This window comes from Aspergillus sclerotioniger, assembly GCF_003184525.1.
Source record: "Aspergillus sclerotioniger CBS 115572 chromosome Unknown BO94scaffold_23, whole genome shotgun sequence".
NCBI classification, from domain to species: Eukaryota; Fungi; Ascomycota; class Eurotiomycetes; order Eurotiales; family Aspergillaceae; genus Aspergillus; species Aspergillus sclerotioniger.
In genome coordinates this window covers 89,156-108,724 of record NW_020291013.1, presented here as the reverse complement: position 1 = coordinate 108,724, position 19,569 = coordinate 89,156, and the positions used below count along the sequence as shown (strand labels likewise).

The window sequence follows — 19,569 nt, the reverse complement described above, 5'->3', positions numbered from 1 at the left end:
CCCGGCGCCTGCAAGAATGTTCCTCCCTCCCTCCGTTCCCTCGTGAGACTCGTCATCCTCGCCCCCAGCCACACCGGGCGCCTTCCCAAACCAGCAATGCCCCCCCGAAAGATATCATATGAGGGCTCAGAACATTCGATCAAATTCAGACGCAGACGCAGCCGCAACTAGAGAACCACCGGAAACCAAACGGGACCACCGAGAACGAGAAAGGAAAACAATATTGAATAATCAGATCTCAGGCCCGTCGCCTTCGCGCCGTGGGTTGTGTCCCATTCCGGACCTGCTTCGCCCATCGTAACCCGCAACTGTTGCAGAGGTCCCGGTTGCCGCTGGGCCCGCGCCGCCATTCCGGCGTGCTCTTCGTCCGACACATCGCACAGATCTTTTCCACCATGATCGTGCTCTGCTTGCGCTTGCGCTTCTTCCGTCGCGTTAGCAGGCGGTGCACCTCTTCCGCTAGAAGGCCATTCTGCCTTTCCAGCTCTCGCAGCTCGAACTGCCAGCTCGAACCCCGCGTCGGCGCCAATTCCGTGAACAGGCTGCGGTCGCGCAGCGATACCCCATCTTGATTGCCGGCCGGCAACCGGCTGGTCCCCGCCACCCCGGATAGTCCAGATGCCGCTTGACCAGAACCTGTGGCATCTCGGCTGCCGTGGATTACGAGTCCCGTTTCCGTCGTGCTGGAGCCGGGTTCTTCGGCCCCGACGCTCGGCAGAGGCCGGTGGAAGCGCAGCTGTGCAACAAGGAACGAAGGCTGCTCCCCTTCTTTACTATCCCCCGGGATTAATGTCGTCTGCACCGGAAGCATGTGTCCTTTCTTGTGCCGAACCTTGTGGGTGAACGACACTTGTTGACCGGAACGGGCCGCTGCGAGTGCCTCCATGACCTGGGCCCGTGTATCCGGCCCCGTCAAATCTTGAATACTCTTGCCGATCAGATCATCCGACACCCGGCCCAGCACAGGCCGGGCTCGCGCCGATATGAACAAGACGATCCCTGACATCGATAACTTGGCCCAGATATCATTTTCGGCCAACCCCCCGCGACCTACAGTGGCGATGTCGTCAAAGTTGTACACCGCACGAGCTCTCCCCCCCAAGACCATGAATTGCCGGCCCCGGTCGGTAATGTGCCAGGACCCATGACTCTCAAACCAGATATATCCACTGTACTTCTTCCGGATACGATACACCACGCTGACGGGTTCGGTAGTGATACGCGCGCGTAGATCACGGATGACAGAACCGATATCGCTGGGATGGCACACGGTCGACAATCCCTTCCCAACCAATTCTGCTGGCTCATACTCCAGCACTTTCAGGCAGGATGGTGACAGGTATAGAAACTCGCCTTCGAAGGATAGAACATGAATGATGTCGTCCATGTTCTCCACTAGGACCCGATTTAGGTAATGCCGGTACGAGGGCCCGGGGCCTTCCAGGCTCTCCAACACTGCGGACACTTGGCCCGGGTCAAACAAAGTGACTAAATCCGGGTTGGTGCGGTAAACATCAGGCGGGACAACGTAATTTGGCAATTGATTGCGCTGATAGTTGATCATATATGTTCCATCTGCACGAAGAACGGGTTAGCTTGGCAAAAAACAGACCATCGTTAGCAAAATCGGGGCCATACTCGGATTCCGTCTGGTCACGGCATCGGGTGTCTCAACCAGATCGACCTGGAACCCCACGTAGAAACGATAATCACTGCCGCCCCATCGAATCGGGATCATCGTGATCAGATTCACAAATGGCTGTCCTCCCTTTCGGTAATTGAGGATGCTCGCCTGGATCTCCGTTCGCTCCTCTATCGTCGATCGTAGACGATAGGCAGTGTTCTGATCCACAAACTTCCGCTGCATGCCCCGCTGCACCATTCCGTCTGGCCCTTGAAGGAATCGGCAGTTTTGCCCGACGATCTCCTGATTGGTGTAGCCTGTGAGCCTTTCAAATGCCTCAGAGACATAGACGATCGGGTGGTCCTCCAGCGTGATGTCACAGAGGACAAATGCGCACGACAAGTCGACCGCACCGATGTTGATTTTCGGGTCTGGCCGCGATACAACTTGGGCCTAGTTCGAGAGGTCAGCACATGCGCAGCGAGCGGTACCTCTTCCAGAATCGAATACGACGGTGGAAGCGGGCGACCAGCAATCAACCTACCAGGACACCCATGATATCGAAGCCACTATTCGAATAGATACTAGCATATGGAGAGTCGTTTCCAGCTTCCACCTTGGCCTGGGGTGCAAAAGCGCCTTTTGGACGTAGAGACCCGCATCAGCTTTCCGGTCAGGTTGGATTTGGATTGGAGGAGGACCCACCCTTCACTGGCGACGACCTCTTCGGCTGGATGTATCGATGAGGGACGGCCGGGTTGGCCGGTTGGGCATAGGGCTGAAACTCCGGGGGTTGGCTCTGGGGCAGCGATTGCTCCTGAGATGGGCCGCTCGCATGGGAGAAGTCCCCCGATGGCCCCGGGATCGGGCCTGTGGACTGTGCCTGGACAGTAACGTCATGGGCGGTGTGTTGATTCCAGTAGGTGTTGTCGATGGGCTCCGGAGCTTGTGCGACCGCGTAAGCAGCGCCGGGATCCAGGTGGATGGTCTGGGATGGTAAGTGAGCATGCGGAGGCACTGAATGCTGCTCTAGAGTCGGGTCCAGCGGTCCAATGGAGGTCCCAAAGGCGGTCGCATCATAGGGAAAGGGATTTGTTCGGTCCAAGCCCATTGGCATCGAGTGAGCGGGAGCAGATAACGGATCGTATGCGTGCATGGCGTGGGAAAGATGGCTACCGAGGCTAGCAGCATGCGACGAAGCATGGAGGCCGTGATGGACGGGGGGTTGGAAGGAGAAGTCATCGGGATGTGAAGGGAAGGTCGCTGGGATACCGCCAGCTAGCAGATCGGAGGAGGCATGAGGCGGCGGGTAGACAAAGGAGCCGGGGGGGAAGTGGTCGGAACTGGGATACGACATCAACGGGGAAGGATGGTGGTGGTGGGCATTGGAATATGCGGGGGGGCCCAGTTGGTGATCCGGCAAGGAATAGTGTGCCTGATAGAAGGCATCGTCGAAGCCTTCCATCGCGTGGTTCACCACCCGACAATTCACGTCCGATCGATTGGAGAGGATGCGGCAGACCAATGAGAAAGGCGCATCGAGGGAGCGCGGGGAGGGGTGCGGTGCGAGAAGAAAGGCCACCGATCCGGGCTGGGGGGGAGCTTGCGACTCTGCGAGTTCCCGGGGAAGACACTCAACAATGGATAGAGGATGGGGGACTGGGGAAAGGGCCGTTCGTTCTTGCTGGGCCCGAGCTGCGATGGGAAAAAAAAAGAGGGGAAGCGAGAGCTGGAGGAAACGGAGAAGGTGGAACGACTAGGCGGTCGTTAAAACCATGCCGTCGGGCTTAATATAAGAAATAATCATAAGGCCACGCCCCAATCAATAATCCTATAGTACTTACTGTAGGGACTCGGAAGGAAGAATCAGACTGACGCACGAACTAGTCCAGGGGCAACCGAAGCAGAAAAAGAAACAAGAAAGGAGTGATTCCAGGCGCGAGGATTCGACATCTCGCGCGACTGCAATAATGTCCGCGGCAAGAGAAGAGGATCGAAGCGGCGAAGAAGAGGAAGTCGAATGGGATCAGTGGGCGTGATTGGATCGCAGTCGACTGGAGAAGAGCAATGGGCTCGACGGGTGGCGGGGCGGGCCAATCATGGTCGCGTCGCCAGAAGATTCCGGATGATGTGTCAATCTGGCCGGTGTGATCGATCGAGAAGTAGGAGAGAAAAGAGTGGGGGGGGGGGGGGGGGGAGGAGGAGGAGGAGGAGGAGAAAGAGGACAAGAAATAGATAGTTGTGGGAGACGGGAAGGAGGAGAAGGACGACGAAAGAATGACGGGAATCAGACGGAGAGGAAGAACAAAAGAAGATGCATCAGATAGACGAGTCGGAAAAGGGAAGGAAGGTACTTTCTTTCTCTTCCCTCCCCGTACTTACTGACTTGAGTAAGTACCTACATAGTTAGGTACATACAGTGGCTGCAAGATATCTACTCCGTACCTAGGTACTAGGTACGTACGTACGTATATACCAGGTACCGCATGCGCCCGGCCGATGCTGCAGACCCTCAGGGTACTGGTACCTATGTACCTGTCTAGACTCTACTATCTACTCCGTAGTATCCATCCATCTATTTATGGTGGGCTTCCCATCCATTGTTCATTCCTATCTAGATTCTGTCTATATGCTCATGCTCTCTCCCCATGACCGTATCTCAAAGAATTCTCCTATTCTGTCATATTTCTCCCGTCTGCCTTATCAATCAGTCCCAATGTCATTCCAACCCAGCGATCGGCCATCCTTTCCCCCCAATCACCGTAATTACTCCAGGGGGCGCGGCGCTTCGCTCCGTCAGCCTCTGAGATTGCCCGGCCCTGGATCTTCCTTCATCCCCCTTACTCCCCAGTCGAAAATCAAAAGGTCGCGTCGCAAAGCCTGCTAGATAGTTAAAAGGTACTTCGTACTCCGAATCCTTCCCACTTCTCTTCGAGATTGGCCCCGACTCCCTCGGTGCTCTCTGCCCGTTCGGCCACCTCTCTCCCTCCTCCCCTTGGATGCCCCTCTCGGCCTTGGAAAGATTGCCTAACACCCACCATCCATCCGGCTGCAAGAGAGATAGTGTCATTTAGAATCGGTTTCATCCCCCCTTGTTACACAACTCTCAGGCTTTTGTTCATTACAGAACACGCTTTTCTGTCCTACCCGCTGCGCGCGCATCTCCAAACCCCCTCCCTCCCCGGGACTGCTACCCACCATGGCGGACTCTCCAGACAAGATTTCCATCACCATCTGCGGAGATGGTGGATGTGGTATGTTATGCAACCTCTTCACTCCCTGAAACCCGGTGTACGGAATGTGGGGCTACACTGGGAGGACTTCCCAGGGATGAATCCAACGCCGCTGATGGCCAGCTAGGTAAATCGTCCATCACCCTGCGCTTGGTGCGCAGCCAATGGATCCACGAGTAAGTCTTGCCCCCCGAACACGGACATAGGTCGAGAGGAAACACCATGCTAATAGAAAAACCGTGACAGGTATGATCCTACAATCGGTATACCTTCCATTAGAGGTGCTCTTCACTTCTCCAAGTTCAAAGAATACTGATTGCTGCAGAGGATTCGTATTCGGTTACACGCGTGGTTGATGGTGTGCCGTACTTCCTATCTATCACCGACACGGCTGGCCAGGAGGAGTATCGCGGACTATGGGCGGCTTCGAACCTGCGATCGGACGCCTTTCTTCTCGTCTACGACATTACCAACCGAGCGAGCTTGGGGGCGTTGGACTATTTCATGGAGATGATCGACATAGAAACCGAGCAACGAGCCGAAGACAACGACCGTCTGCGCAAAGAACTCGGAGCCAGCGCAGAGGGCCTCGATGTGGGCATGCCACCCCCAATCAAAATCGTGGCAGGGAACAAGTGCGATCTGAAGGATAGCAGAATCATCGGGGCGAGGGAAGGCCTGGAGTATGCCCGAAAACACGGTTGCGGTTTCATGGAGACCAGTGCAAGGGAGATGGTCAACATTGAGGAAACATTCGCCCGTAAGAGCCTCCCCGGGATTGAGACCAGCGTGCAAACTCCCCAACCTCTGACCCCGCCACAGTTCTAGTCCGTCGGGTCGTGGAGGCCCGTCGAGCACACTACCAGAAGACTCCGACGGCTCAGCAGGCTCAAGCCGGCGAGCCTTCGACAACCGCGAAAGCCCCTGCCGGCGCGATTGTTAGCGAGGAAACCACGGGAGCATCGTCTAAGCGCGCGCAGCAGCGGCAGGGCGGTCTTCGTGGTCTCTTCAAAGGTAAACGGGCACGTCAGGATGCAGGCCCGGCGGATAATCTCAAACCCGATGCACCCGTTTCAGAGCAGGAGAAGCTAGCAAGACCTGCAACGCCAAGCATATGGAGGCGTATGCGGTGTTGTTAGGCTGCGGGGGCTGCTTCTCGCTCCCGTCTGTACCTGTTTGTATCAGCATTTCACATATACCCCCTTTTGTACACTTTTCACGCTGCGTTCACCGCATAATTTCAATTGACCTGTTGCTGCATTTACTAGCTTCTGTTGTCCATCTTCCCCTCGTCTTCTAATGTGCATACCTAGGTAGAAAGGTCGAGATGCTTCGAGGAATCACAGGACACGAATAGAATGATTGTTACGGGGAGCAGGATCCAGGCGGATGGTCAACAAACAATGAGGTCACCAGCAGCCCAATCATTTACAGGGCAAACCTGGACCAGGCCCACCATGCATAGCAGTATCTTATCAGCGACCTCTCAAGGCACACATGGTATCAGTTGCATCCCTGCCGCATCCCGACGGGAGCGGGAGCTGAGCGCATCCATCCATGTCCATCAATAATAATGGGGGTGGGGTCATTTGCAGTAGACGAACGCGGGATGACGCTATCATGGCGGTCTTTTGACTCTCGGAGGGTCTAGACCTAGAGGCTAGGAAGACAGCAGCATGTCTCTGCCCATCTGGTCTCGACTTCAGATGGTTCTGCAACCATTGACTCCTGAAAGGATCAGCGCACTCCAGGGTCAAGGTTCAACCATGTTGCATGACCGCTTCGGGACACAGTTAAGACTTAAGCGAGGCTCGGTAGTTTGATGTAGAACCGTGTACTATGTATGTAGATCACCACGCCCAAGATACCTAGTCAGTCCTCAGGTCATTGATCGCAGGCCGGAAAGCTAATCTTCCACAGATAGATAGATAGGATCAGATGCCGTGGCGCAAACATGAAGTCAATCCCCGAGCCATTGGCATTGTGGGAGGTGCAGCTGGCATTGCACCATTACACCATTGCAGCCTGCTGGGCTTAATTAATCTTGATCTGTTGTCGCGACCGGCTAAGTTGGCGGCCAACAGGGGAACGGTCGAATCAGGCATGCGATCGGGGTGTCAACGTCATTGACTGTCATGGCGGAAAAGCCCCAACGGGGGTCGCGTGGTGGCCGTCTGCGATCGCAGAAAGTCAATATTATTGACCGGGCCATTGAATCATTTTCAAAACTAAACACATCTCAATTCTCAAATGATTGGATCAGCCGGAAATCGGGGTTCCCTGCTTTATTTCAGTGGCAAAGACATGGAATCAATAATCCAGTTCGGCCGTTAAACTTTCGATGAACGACACACCAACAACTGCCAAGGCGTGTGATCAACAGGTCCTGGGCTACAGAGGAAGCAACTAGGACGATCTGAGGTATCGGAAGAGAATGAGAACCCCGACTGGGATCGCCGATTCGGCACTTTGAAGTTTGAAGGAGATGAATGACCCTGGCCGGTCAGAATAATCCACCGTGATAATAATCCTACCAGAACGGGGTGGTTCGGCATGAGTTTGCCGAGTTGGCTCAGCAGCCCAAGTGGATGTGGTTGTGCCGTAATACCGGCCTATGCAGCCATGGGATGTCATCCAGTCTCTACTAGTCGGTGGATGCGGTAATTCTGCGATTTGATGTACGGAGGACGATGCATGTAAAAAGGTACCATGAGGAAAATCACCCCCCGGTGGACATGACAGTTGCTGGATACCTGCTTATGGTTGACCTTGTACTTACTATACCTCCCTCCCTCCTCCAAAGATCTTTTCCACTCCTTAGTAGATGGTAATTAGTATATAGTATCTAGTTAGGCTACTACGTAGTAGTACTACTTAGTAAAGCATTATTAGCTAGGTCTCTTAGGTAAGGCAGACACCTCCGGGAGACGAAGACGAAACCCGCCGCACCAAATCCCATGGACATATACTGGTCTGGGTAATCCACCACGCTCGATCGGATATACGGCTCGAGGGGGACAATAACTCCACCAAAGTTTCCTGAATCATTGGAGGGGGGAAGGGGAAGAGGACCCTCAAATAAAAGCCAGAAAAAAAAGAAGAAAAGGAAAAGAGAAAATACAATAAGGGATTGAATATTTACTTACTAAGGTGAGGGGAAAAAACATGCAAAGTAAAAAGTAATCAAAAGACGGCGAGGGCGAGGATAAGGTAATCAGGCTGGATGAGGAAATTTCCTCAAAGCACCCCCAAGGAAGTTGGCACCCCCGAGGTCCGAGTCTAGCAGACCCCGACGCCGATTAAGGCAGTCAGCATGGGCACTACGGAATAGAACAACGTCCACTTTCAGTCCTGCCTACTTCCGTTATCCGTCGATGGAACTCCCCGTGTCAGGTATGTTTGATACCTTACATACCGATGGGGGTGTTCGTTCAGGTATTAGTTATGACGTATAGTTACCCTGTATGGAAACTTAGTACAGACATGTAGACGCCATGATGGCAGGACTTGCACGCGGTGGCTGCAGGAGAGGGAAAGGAAGCTTTTGACAACCACGTTCAAGAAAGAATCTTGTTCCGTGTGTCTTGACCCCGAGCCAGTTCTTGTAGAATAAATATTTTTCTGCTGCCCCTCATTGCAATGAACAAGTTGGGCGATGGCCAGGCAGCAGACAGTAAGTAATGAATAATGCAGGATACGAAAGTAGTATGGATGGAATTTCGGTACATGGGTTTTAGTACTGAAACGATACGGAGGAGGGATCCACTGCATAACCTACAGGACTAGCGGCCGGCCAATGATCACCCCGATACCAGACCCGATCCAAATTGGTTCCTCTGGACTGCGTCAATAATCCAGGGTAAGACGGCCTCCATCCTCCGTGAAGGACGTTTGCTGGCCTCCTCCCAACCTTACTATTATTATTTAATCAATAAAAAACATTTTTTTTCGAAAAATAAAATGGAAAATAATAAAAAAAAATCATGGAGACTAGACTAATTCGAATAAATAATCATCCAGGCCCAGCTGTAGCAATCATCATCATCATCATAATCACTCAGACTTTACGTCGACACCGGCTTACTTCTCTTGCTCCGAAGCTATCATAGTTAAAGAGCTTCAATCCTCCTCCGGTTCGGTCACGCCTGGCTTCTGGACTCTTCTTCCATCTGCCGTCACTGAAGGTACTATACTTCCTTGCCTTGCCTTGCCAACCTACCTCTGGTGGACCGTTGCAACGCTATCCAGTCCTTGGATCCGTTCACCCTGATCATTACTCATTACATGCGACTGCTTCGATCCGGCTCTCGCATTGGTTCGACTTCCTGAACCTTCTTTCTTGATTACACCTTCTTTACCTTTATCTCTCCGGCCTCGTTATATCATCGACCAATCTTACGTATTGTCGATCAGTGACCATTGCAACACCGCATCGCAAGAAGAGGTATAGGCGAGGGGAAAGCATAAGAAAAAAAAAGGGAGCAGCAAAGAAAAAAGCAAAGCCGACTAGTTAACCTACAAAACCAACCATTGGAACTGGGGGTCGCATCCATTCTTCTTTAATTCTTCTTCTCCGACTGCTGGGAATCCTTCTATTTCTTTTCCTTACTTTTCTGTCCGACCATCTTGCTTCCCGCGACCTCATCCTACTAAAGTATATACGGCACAATGACGGCACGCCAATCATCACCTACATCAGACCACTCGCATTCGGACGGCAACGTTCGCAAGAGGGTATGTAAGGCATGCGATCGGTGTAGACTGAAGAAATCCAAGGTAAGCCAAGCCTGGCTCGCGCATCGGCATGTCCTGATGCACTGACCCGGCGCAGTGTGACGGATCCAACCCATGTGGTCGGTGTAGGACAGACAATGCCATCTGTGTCTTTGGCGAGAGGAAGAAGGCTCACGATAAAGTGTACCCCAAGGGGTGAGCTTACACCTTTTCAGCATGCAGAGTCCGTGGCTAACATGGTTCCCCGCCGCCTTGCAGATATGTTGAGATGCTCGAGCAACAACAAACGTGGCTAGTCAATGGGCTGCAAGAACTGTACCGTCGCGCGATGGAGGGCGAATGCTGGCCCGGAGAGCCGTTGAAATGCGAAGCCAATGGTCATCCTCTGACGCACGATCTGTTGACCCGACTTGGCGCCCTGGACCAAACCAAGGGCGAGCGCTTTGAGGAGAACACCGAGTCCATGCAGCAAGAGCTGTGGAAGCACAACGCCAGACACATGCAACGCCAGGAGTCCTCCGACGGTAGCTCAGAAAGCGCGCAGTCGCCCATCATGCCCTCCCGCTTCTCCGATCCGTTTGGCCGGCAACTCTCGAGTACATCTAGCTTTAGCACGCCCTCACAAGCGCAAGGGCCCACCATCAAATCCGAGCCTCAGATGGCACCTTCCAACCCCGCCTTTGTTGCGCCCATGACCATGCAAGGGGTGGTGAACCCGCTCGCCCTACAGACCCCGCAACAATGGCCCGGCAACAACTTTGGCACGTTTGAGGATATGGACCTAATAGGCGCGTCCGAATATTCGAATCTGTCCTTCGATGATCAGGTCCCGTCCCCCATGTTTAATCGCCAACTTCCGATGAGTTGTATGCTCTCGTCCTCCTATATGGACACCAAGAGCGACTACGAGGACATCAATCAGTTTTTAAATGCAAACGCGCCAGAAATCGCATCGACCTGAGTGATCGTCTCGATAAGATATAGCACCCTAATGTCTTTCCTTTGTCGACCTTTTTTATTATTTCGCATACGCCGTACGACGTGACGCATGTATACTATACATGTTTCCCTTTTCGTCTACCTTACTTTCTCGACTTCCGATTCTTTTGGACCTGTGGCAGCTTTCCCTTCACATAGGAGGGTAATAGGCAAACTGCATGGGGTTGGATTCTTTCGGGTGACTGGCATCACACATTCGTTTGCGGGCAAAAGATCCCTTTGATTTCGATGACGACGGCGCCAGGGTGTATTGGAGTTGGAGTTCCTACAAAACATTGGCCGGGCTGGGAGGTTTGTTTTGTTCTATTTGGATATCTGCGCGGTGTCTAGTTTTCGGATGTTCCATGCCGTGTCCTGTCTCTCGCAGACATTGCCTGAAATACAATATTTCCCATCTACTCCTGGATACGAAAAATGGCCGAACTTTGGCCTAGGGCGGCAAGGCAAACCGGCCCACGGAGACCGATTACCGACGCCAGGAACCTGACGAAGATGACGTTGTGGCTACGATGAACAGGCAAGTACTACTATGATCAAGTTATCTACTCGGTTGTATAGACTCTCTACTAGAGTCGTAGTAGCCGTAGTAGCAGGAGTAGTAGTAGTAGTGGGCTAGTAGTACCTAGTAACTAGCAAGTAGTTAAGTAACCGGCGGTGACTAATGCAACGGTGGAGGACGTCATGAATGATAAAAGGCCGGGGATGAAGGGGCTTATCTCCGGGGGTGTCATACTCTGTACGATGTACATAGTAGATTGTAGTCAGTAGCTCTGGCTGGGCCACTGATGACCCCCCGATTGGGATACGAGGTAGATCGTGACACGTCGAGTGAACCCTACTTGCCCTTTCCTGCATCCCCCAAATAGTAATACACCAAGTCCATCGTAGGTTTTCCTCGGGGGTCGGCGACCTGGTCGCTGGGAATGTCGAGCCTTGGATGATGGATCCCCATGAAAAAACGAAGAGGGTCCAGTCTCCACCCTGGATACGACGGAGCCATTTGGTGGTGGTTGGGTCCAGTCCAGCCCACGCAACATTTTTTTCTTTTTTTGTTTCTATTGCTTTTAGCCTCTTTTCTTCTCTTTTCTTTTTTTTTTTTTCTTCCATGTGCCCCAGTGACCTTTGCCTGATATGGTGGTGGGAATGGGGAACGGTGGTCAGAAAGGCAGAGATGCAGTGAGGCCGAAGTGCCGACCTGCCGACCGTGCCAGAGTCAGGCTGGATCGCTTACCTTGTTGGACATCCGAGTTCCCATCGGCCTGCGCACATATTGCCAGGAAGGGACTAAACCTTGATTTCCCTCCGGATTACGGAGGAATCGACGGAGTTTTCGATGGAGATGCCAGATGGAGATATCCATCTCCTGGTGGTCCACGTGTAGGACGACAGGTTTTGACTTTTTTGATTTTCTTTTCTTTTCTTAGTACTCCATAGTAGTGTGTCTCCTTTCCCTGCTTCAGGGATGTCCTCTTGACCTAAATGGTCTCGGCATCCACGTTTCTTTCGTGATGGGACGATGTCCAAAGTACTGTGTAGATAGATAGGTAGATAGATAGTAGATACTGGATCGACTGCTGAGTAGGGCAATGATCGGTGACAGTCCGCCTCAGGCTCAAAGCTATTGTCTGGCCCTCATTATTGGAGGACTAGTAGGGCCCGGATGGGTAACTCCCGTCGGCCACTGCACTACTCACATTACTATGAGTATGTAGACACTTGCTCGCTAAACTTCCCCAGAACATCTGCATGCAGCACGCTCACATCAGTGTGTGGTAATGCTTGGAGGCCGGGTCCTGCTCAGCCACCCCTAACGCGATCGACGGATTTATAACCCTGACCTCAATATGAATTCAGGATTATTAAAGTCACGGTCATGTCTCCGAGCGGTGGTGGTGGTGGTCGAGTGATTTGTTGAGTGATTTGTCCCCGAACGCATCGGAGTTACTGCATTAGCCATGGCGCCGGCCAGGTCCCTGACTACTGGCAGTCGTATAGTAATTAGATAGTATCTGGCACTCCTGATCACTTTGGGGGCTGCCCCTAGATACCTACATACAGGGTTCATCTTTACAATGCCGAATGCCGAAGCAACGGTTCTAAGTGAACCCCCGGGCCGCGCGATTTATTGATTGTGCTTTTCACCGTGTCATATGGATTGGTGCCAAGCTGCGACTGCAAGTATGGTACGAGAGGCACTGGACCCCCCATACTGCAGTAGTCAGTACTCCGTATACACTGTTTCTATCATGATGTGGCTGATAAGTAGTGAGAGCTACGATTCTCTCTGCAAGTGTGCAGACTGTAGGCAGTGTCTGTGCCACAGGACGGGCTCCGAGCTCTGGATCCGATGAAGGTCCGCGGAAGATGACTGCGTGGAGCAGGCAGGAGGGTGCGTGAAGTTTGAACAACTCAATTATAGTGAAACTCGCAAGTCGCAACTGCGGTGGATGCTGAATCAGCGGACGACTGACTCGGGACGGAAGTCTTGTCCTCCGCAGCCGCCGACCCGAGGTTTCAGTTAGTGACGGTAATCACTATTCACGCTCCCAGTCAGCCACCTCGGCCCTGGCGCGCGCCTTAACTCCATGTATCGGGTCTATCCGTATCGTCGTCCGGCACTAGCAGTACCGTATGCCATGACCGTTCCTTACCGTCTGTCTCGACTCTTGACTCTCGGAGCCAGTCCCCCTACGACCATCTATCTACAGATTAAGAGCTGGTCCCTGCAGCCGTTCAACGGTCGTGGTTCGGTGATCTCGATAGTCGCAACTCGCAACACGCCCGAGATGAGTCATTTCGAATAATTATCAATCATTGCAGCGTCGTCTTGGCCGCACAGGAGACCCGGTTCCGGCCCCTGAAGTACTATAGACTAGGTACGGGTTGCTGTATTCATCATTTCATCCTTGAACAATGGATCGAACTCTTCTATACGCCCGCATACTCTCTCTCCACTGCGTGCGTAGTTCGAATGCTAGTCTCGCCATCTCTTATAGTGCACGCAGCATCCCACCGAGTGGGATGACAGGTGTCTAGCTGGGTAGACGGACTAGTCTCTTCCTGTCTAGAGCTCGAGCTTATTTAGTCTACTTAGGTAGTACTTACGATGGGGTGCTCAGAGCTCCGACCCGACTAACCTGGAGAGTAAGATCACGATCCAATCTCCATGGTGCCTGAGGCTATTGATGGAGTTGATATCAGACATGGTTCTCTGCCTGAGGCAGGAAAGGTGGCCGGAAGTTTACCCGATTAGGCAAATCAGCCACATCGTACGGAGGGCGGTTTAGCCTAATAGGAGGCAGGTAGAGGCCATTCAGCATGGATCCTGGAAATTTAACCGAGTTTAAATTGACCTCAGGAGACAGCCATACCAGCCACGGTCTGTCACCGCTTACTCCAGTTCAGTGTTTCTCCGGCGTGAGCCACAGGTGGTTGGAGCTCATTGCGGGGTAGCGGGCGGTCGTGACATCTCCATTGGCACTCCTTATATCGAACTTCCTCGCTCTTACTCGAGTTCAGTCGTCAAGCAGACACAAATTATCTACTACTGCTGCTACATTCAACATGGGAGACAAAACCTCGGCCAAGTTCTCGTCTTTGGGCGCCATCATCCAAGAATTCAACGTGGACGGCCAGAACATCGTCCAAGGTTTCTCCACGAAAGAACTCTACGAGAAACATAACTCGCCCTGGTTCGGTGCCAACATTGGACGGGTCGCCAACCGAATCAAGGATGGTGTCATTCGCAACCTCAATGGCCGCGAGTACCAGCTTGAGAAGAATGACCCTCCCAATGCGTTGCACGGCGGTAGTCGGGGATGGGGCCGCTGCGACTTCGAAGGCCCGACGGTGCTGAGTCGCAATGGCAAGAACACGCTGCTGTACACGTATCTGAGCCCCCATGATGAAGCAGGGTACCCGGGTACAGTGGAGTTGAGAGTCTTCTATACCACAAGTGAAGAAGTGGAGAATGGAAGCACCAAATCTGTACTACACATCGAGTATGAGGCTGAGCTGGTGGGCGATGAGTGTGAGGAGACGGTCATCAACTTGACCAACCACAGGTACGTTGTACTGAAGAAGAAGTTGGATCACCTATCGATTGAAATGATGTTGACGATGAATTTGTGGTAGTTATTTCAACATTGGCGGGGGCGCAACAACCGAAGGAACCATTGCCAAACTGGCTACGCAGGATTATCTACCTCTGGAGAGCGGCATTCCCCTGGGCCCCATCGAGCCTTATCCCAGTGAAGTAACCAAGGACTTTACCTTTGGCCCGCATAACCAATTCGATGATGTCTTCGTCATGGAGCGCGAGATCGCCCGCGTACCGCTCGATACGCGCGGAGAGCCCCTCCGACTACAGGCGGAGTTCCAGCATCCGGACTCGCGCTTGCATCTGCAGGTACACAGCACGGAGCCAGCCTTCCAATTTTACACGGGGCAGGGTATCGACGTGCCTGAGACCGACAGGAATCCAAGCCGGGGCCCGTTTGCGGGGTTCTGCATCGAGCCCAGTCGGTTTGTCAATGCGATCAACGAGCCCGCGTGGCGGCACACGGTCGTGCTCAAGAAGGGGGCGAAATACGGCAGCACAATCGTGTACAAAGCCTGGAGGGGCCCGAGGTGAATTGCCGGGGCCACGAATGGGGGATGTCATGCCATTTCTTCGATCAATAAACGGCCGATCGGTGGAGCGCGCCTAGGATCTCGACATGCGCCTGAGGAAGCTGGTGCGGAATTCTCCGTGGGTTGATTCCGAGCATATGTACGGACTACGGAGTACCAAGTAGCAAATTGCGACCCATTTTCTCTCTCTGTCTCTAAAAAAATTTCCCCTTCTGGGTCTTATCCTCCGATTACCCATCACATGATCCCAGCGTGCCGACTTACCCTTATCACCGTGATATGTATCCGACAGCGGGTCTGGCTGGATCGCAGTGAGCCAGTATCCAGTCACCCAGCAATGGGGAGTGGACGCATTGAACCGGGTCCACACCCAGCAGTCTGGAAAAAGCCTCATACGGAGTCAGCGAGGCGCGGGGTCCACCTGTCCAGATAGAGTCTTGTCAGTCGGGGCATTCAATCTAAGGGGTCAAGAATGGAGCCGACTAGACCAATTTACTTTCTACGGAAGTGCGTACAATGTAAACTATAGGTGGGCGGCGGGTTTATTGGACCGTTATATCCGCAGTGGCTCTGGTCTCCGTATCCGAACATCCTCCGTACTGGAAGTTTCCACCGTTAGTAATCGAAAGCCATGATTAATCAGCTCGGTCCGAAGTACAGAGACACGAGGAGTCGGAGTCAGGAGTCAGGAGTCAGGAAATATGGATATATCGACCCGTGGCTGGGGATCATCACTATGAGGGAAAAAGGCTCACGTTTTGTGTTCCTGACGCCAAGCGTTCTGGAATAGCGCTATGGGTTCTAGCGCTGGGGTAAGTCTGTTGAGTAATGCGTATACTCACATCTACACAGTAGGTATCTTGAGCGTGGACCTGCAACTGGAAACGATGATTTTAAACCGTATTAAGATAATAATATAATCATAATGTACGCCTGGGTAGCTTCGCATCTGAGCATATAATATACTTATTACCGATTTCAACCAGACACCGACTGCCGAGACGTGACTCTGATATGCGGATTTGTAATATAAATGCATAGTTTGTGCATTGTTACCTGTATTGGGTCCATGCATGATACATACCCGTACCGTTTGAGTTTTGTGTATGGTAATACCATACCCGATACCACCGGATCTAGGGGTGGGATGCCGTTCCGTGTATGGGTAATCTTACCAGGGCTCTCTCTCTCTCTCTCGCTCTTGCACCGACCTCACGGACAGCGGACAGGCAGATTTCCGAGTAAAGCTTGGCAAAAATATCGATGGATTGGGCTTGGCTGATTATGTGATGGGATGGAGCAGGGTTCATGGATGAAATATTGGGGCTATGTAGGGTATAGCTATTAGCTAGTTGGTTGTGATTGTAGAACTATAGGCATTACTACTGCTCCGTATAGGGTAAGCACCGCGACGAGTGTACCTTACCTACCTAATACATCCTCTCGCCTCTTCATCTATAGGGGTACATATGTCAAATATCAAACAACACGGAAAAGATCTCCCACTGTACACATCCTGCAGAACCCCTTCACAATTTGAAACACCCCTCATTGACTTTCTTAATCCCGGGTACCGAGCCTTTCCCCTAGATCCGGCTTACCTCCATCCCGCGCCAACACATACACACTGACACTGACACCATCACACGATCAAGTGCATCAACCTGCGGGATGATCATCATACCAAGCAAATGCAGTGGCTGGTCTGTGTGACCGGTTTGTGTGACTTATGTAGCTACTTATGTAGACCGGGGTGGAGGGTTAGTTACCCCGCACATTTGCTGCACATATTTTATGGGGGATGAGTTGGGTAGGGTACAAGGTAGTTTGGTTACTAGGAATATGCATGTGTGTATGCATAATTGCACTGGGATGGATGAGAATGATGCCAGGTTATGTATCCATTACTAGTCAGTTATGTATGCCAGTGCTTGCTTATGTTCGGAGTATCTATGGGTATAGTTCCAGCTCCAGCTCCAGCAGAGCTCGAACTCAGCCCAGGGATCTGAAAGAAATAATACTACTTATTACTACTATTACTGTCATCTGGTAATACTCCTACTTACACACAAGATCGAAATACTAAGTATGGAAGTACTCCGTACATCCCCTGAATTAATCCAAGACATCATCATCCTCATCACATCGTATAAATTCTGCTGCCTGCAGCAACTCCCTCTCTCCACCCGCTTCACCACCCCCCCCCCCCCCAAAGAAATATCACAAACAAGGCAGTGCATGTCCCCAGACAAAGCCCCTGATGTCAGAATCCATTACGCCAACATTCGTAAGTCATCCAGGCGCTTGAATTCTCCGTAGCTTACTTACTTCCTACAAGTTAGTTCGTAAGCTACCTACCTACCTACAGCTGGGCAGTGTCGTGTCGTGTCATGTCGTATCCAAGCTTCTCTCCATCCACGAATCCAACGGCTTATAGTTTGAGCTCGGATCCAATCCTAGCCATCGCCCAGTCTGGCCGAGGGGGAGAAAAAGTACGCGTTTGTTGTCCATGGTCTGTGGTCTTCGTGTTCGTATTTGAGGTTGCGATGGGGTTACTTATATACGAGGGAGGGAAAAAACCTGAAAAATGAATCTGAATCAATTGAGGAAATTGTTTTGTAATATGACTACTGTATTTCTTTCATCCTCGATAAATGATGATTACCTTGTATAGCGTACAATCATACTTCAAAGATAATGCACGTGACCCTCACCCCGGACGGACCCGAGGTCCCGACCTCCGATATGCCCCGCGTGGGGTTCCGAATGTCTTCATCTTCTTAGAACTTCTATCAAGCCCCCCCTCCACATCTCAACCTACACAGACACAAACAACATGGCATCGCTATACGGCGACCTTCGCCATCTCCTTCCAGACAACTACAAGCGTCTCATCACCGCCTGGTTAGAAGAAGACTGTCCCAGCTTCGACTATGGAGGTTTCGTGGTGGGGGAATCCGAAGGCGAGGCCCGGTTACTGGGCAAGAGCGAGGTGTGTCATACATACCCTATCCCTATAGCCTTACCTTACATACTAACACCTTACCCAATATTTAGGGTATCCTAGCAGGTGTTCCCTTCTTCGATGAAGTCTTCTCACAACTGGGTTGCACGTACGGCCTCCCCCCCCCCCCACCCACCTTCCTCCCCTCCCCCCAAACGGTCCCCCCAAACACTGACAAGAAAGAAAAACAGAGTAACCTGGCACATTCCCGAAACCACCCCCATCTCTCCCATAACGCACATCGCCACCGTCCGAGGTCCCATCCGCAAAATTCTCCTCGGCGAGCGCGTAGCCCTAAACATCCTGGCGCGATGCTCCGGCATCGCAACAAAAACTTCCACTCTTGTTACCGCTCTCCGCGCCCACGGCTGGGCCGGCACATTGGCCGGAACCCGCAAAACAACGCCGGGATTCCGGGTGGTCGAGAAATACGGCATCTTGGTCGGCGGGGCGGATCCACATCGGCACGATCTGAGCGCGATGACGATGCTCAAGGATAATCATGTCTGGGCGTGTGCAAATAACAGTGCGGCCAAGGATGGGGGAAGTGCGGTCAAGGTGGTCGGGGAGCAGGAAGGCGGCATAGTGGCTGCGATTCCGCGCGCCGTGCAGGCGGCTAAGGCGGTTGGGGGGTTCGCGACTAAGGTGGAGGTTGAGTGTCGGAGTTTGGAGGAGGCTGGGGCTGCGATTGAGGCGGGGGCGGATGTGATTATGTTGGACAACTTCACGCCCGAGGGGGTGAGGGATGCGGCGAGGAGGTTGAAGGAGGAGTGGAAGGGAAAGGAGAAGGCGTTTTTGATTGAGGTTAGTGGCGGGTTAAATGAGGGCAATGCGGCGCTGTATGCGTGCCCCGATGTGGATATTCTGTCGACGAGCTCGATTCATCAGGGTACGGGGATTGTGGACTTTTCCTTGAAGGTGTCGTTGCGCTGAGTCGGCCTTGGGCTTGGGGCTTGGGGCAGTCTATGATATGATGTGTATGTCTATAAGGTTGTTAACAGTATGGTGGTCGTTTGGGCCAAGGCCGAGTGTAGGCTTCACCCGTACGATGTAGCAAGTCGAATACTGCCTGTCTCCTTATGTACATCTGTGCCCATGCGCTCAACTGCCATAACCAACGCGAGTTCAATGCAAAAGGCCCACAGCGTGCTGGCGAATGTCCAAGAAAGAAGACCGGAACACGATAACAGAGAACCGAAGGGTATATGATACATGCAATGATACGAACAACCAAAACAGCCCGATGAACACGGGGCGAACCGCAATGATTCACCCCCTAACGATATGAGCCCGTAACAATGTGCCGGAAGCCACGCAACTTCAAGACGCCGAATACTCCCCCA

At 52.4% G+C, this 19,569-nt stretch overlaps 5 protein-coding genes across 5 annotated transcripts; 4 read left to right on the top strand and 1 right to left on the bottom strand.

Moving 5' to 3' along the window:
* Positions 1-24: 24 nt before the first annotated feature.
* Positions 25-3,366, bottom strand: lreA (GATA transcription factor LreA). Its single transcript, XM_025605892.1, has 4 exons — positions 2,330-3,366; positions 2,169-2,263; positions 1,639-2,077; positions 25-1,575 (listed from the first exon to the last, which is right to left on the bottom strand). The coding sequence occupies exons 1-4, from the start codon at positions 3,087-3,089 to the stop codon at positions 239-241; spliced, it is 2,631 nt and encodes an 876-aa protein (XP_025464922.1). The 5' UTR covers positions 3,090-3,366; the 3' UTR covers positions 25-238.
* Positions 3,367-4,772: 1,406 nt separating this feature from the next.
* BO94DRAFT_164581 (putative RAS small monomeric GTPase) lies at positions 4,773-6,106 on the top strand. Its single transcript, XM_025605890.1, has 4 exons — positions 4,773-5,033; positions 5,104-5,120; positions 5,183-5,617; positions 5,686-6,106. The coding sequence occupies exons 1-4, from the start codon at positions 4,867-4,869 to the stop codon at positions 5,994-5,996; spliced, it is 930 nt and encodes a 309-aa protein (XP_025464921.1). The 5' UTR covers positions 4,773-4,866; the 3' UTR covers positions 5,997-6,106.
* A 3,419-nt stretch (positions 6,107-9,525) lies between these two features.
* On the top strand, positions 9,526-10,552 carry BO94DRAFT_471474 (Zn(II)2Cys6 transcription factor domain-containing protein; the record flags this gene model as incomplete). Its single annotated transcript, XM_025608383.1, has 3 exons — positions 9,526-9,633; positions 9,689-9,786; positions 9,850-10,552. The coding sequence occupies 3 exons, from the start codon at positions 9,526-9,528 to the stop codon at positions 10,550-10,552; spliced, it is 909 nt and encodes a 302-aa protein (XP_025464920.1).
* A 3,249-nt stretch (positions 10,553-13,801) lies between these two features.
* Positions 13,802-15,259, top strand: BO94DRAFT_164360 (aldose 1-epimerase). Its single transcript, XM_025605889.1, has 2 exons — positions 13,802-14,654; positions 14,725-15,259. The coding sequence occupies exons 1-2, from the start codon at positions 14,155-14,157 to the stop codon at positions 15,221-15,223; spliced, it is 999 nt and encodes a 332-aa protein (XP_025464919.1). The 5' UTR covers positions 13,802-14,154; the 3' UTR covers positions 15,224-15,259.
* A 2,677-nt stretch (positions 15,260-17,936) lies between these two features.
* BO94DRAFT_164046 (nicotinate-nucleotide diphosphorylase (carboxylating)) lies at positions 17,937-19,366 on the top strand. Its single transcript, XM_025605888.1, has 3 exons — positions 17,937-18,214; positions 18,280-18,335; positions 18,418-19,366. Exons 1-3 carry the CDS (start codon positions 18,059-18,061, stop codon positions 19,157-19,159), a joined length of 954 nt encoding a protein of 317 aa, XP_025464918.1. The 5' UTR covers positions 17,937-18,058; the 3' UTR covers positions 19,160-19,366.
* Positions 19,367-19,569: the final 203 nt, after the last annotated feature.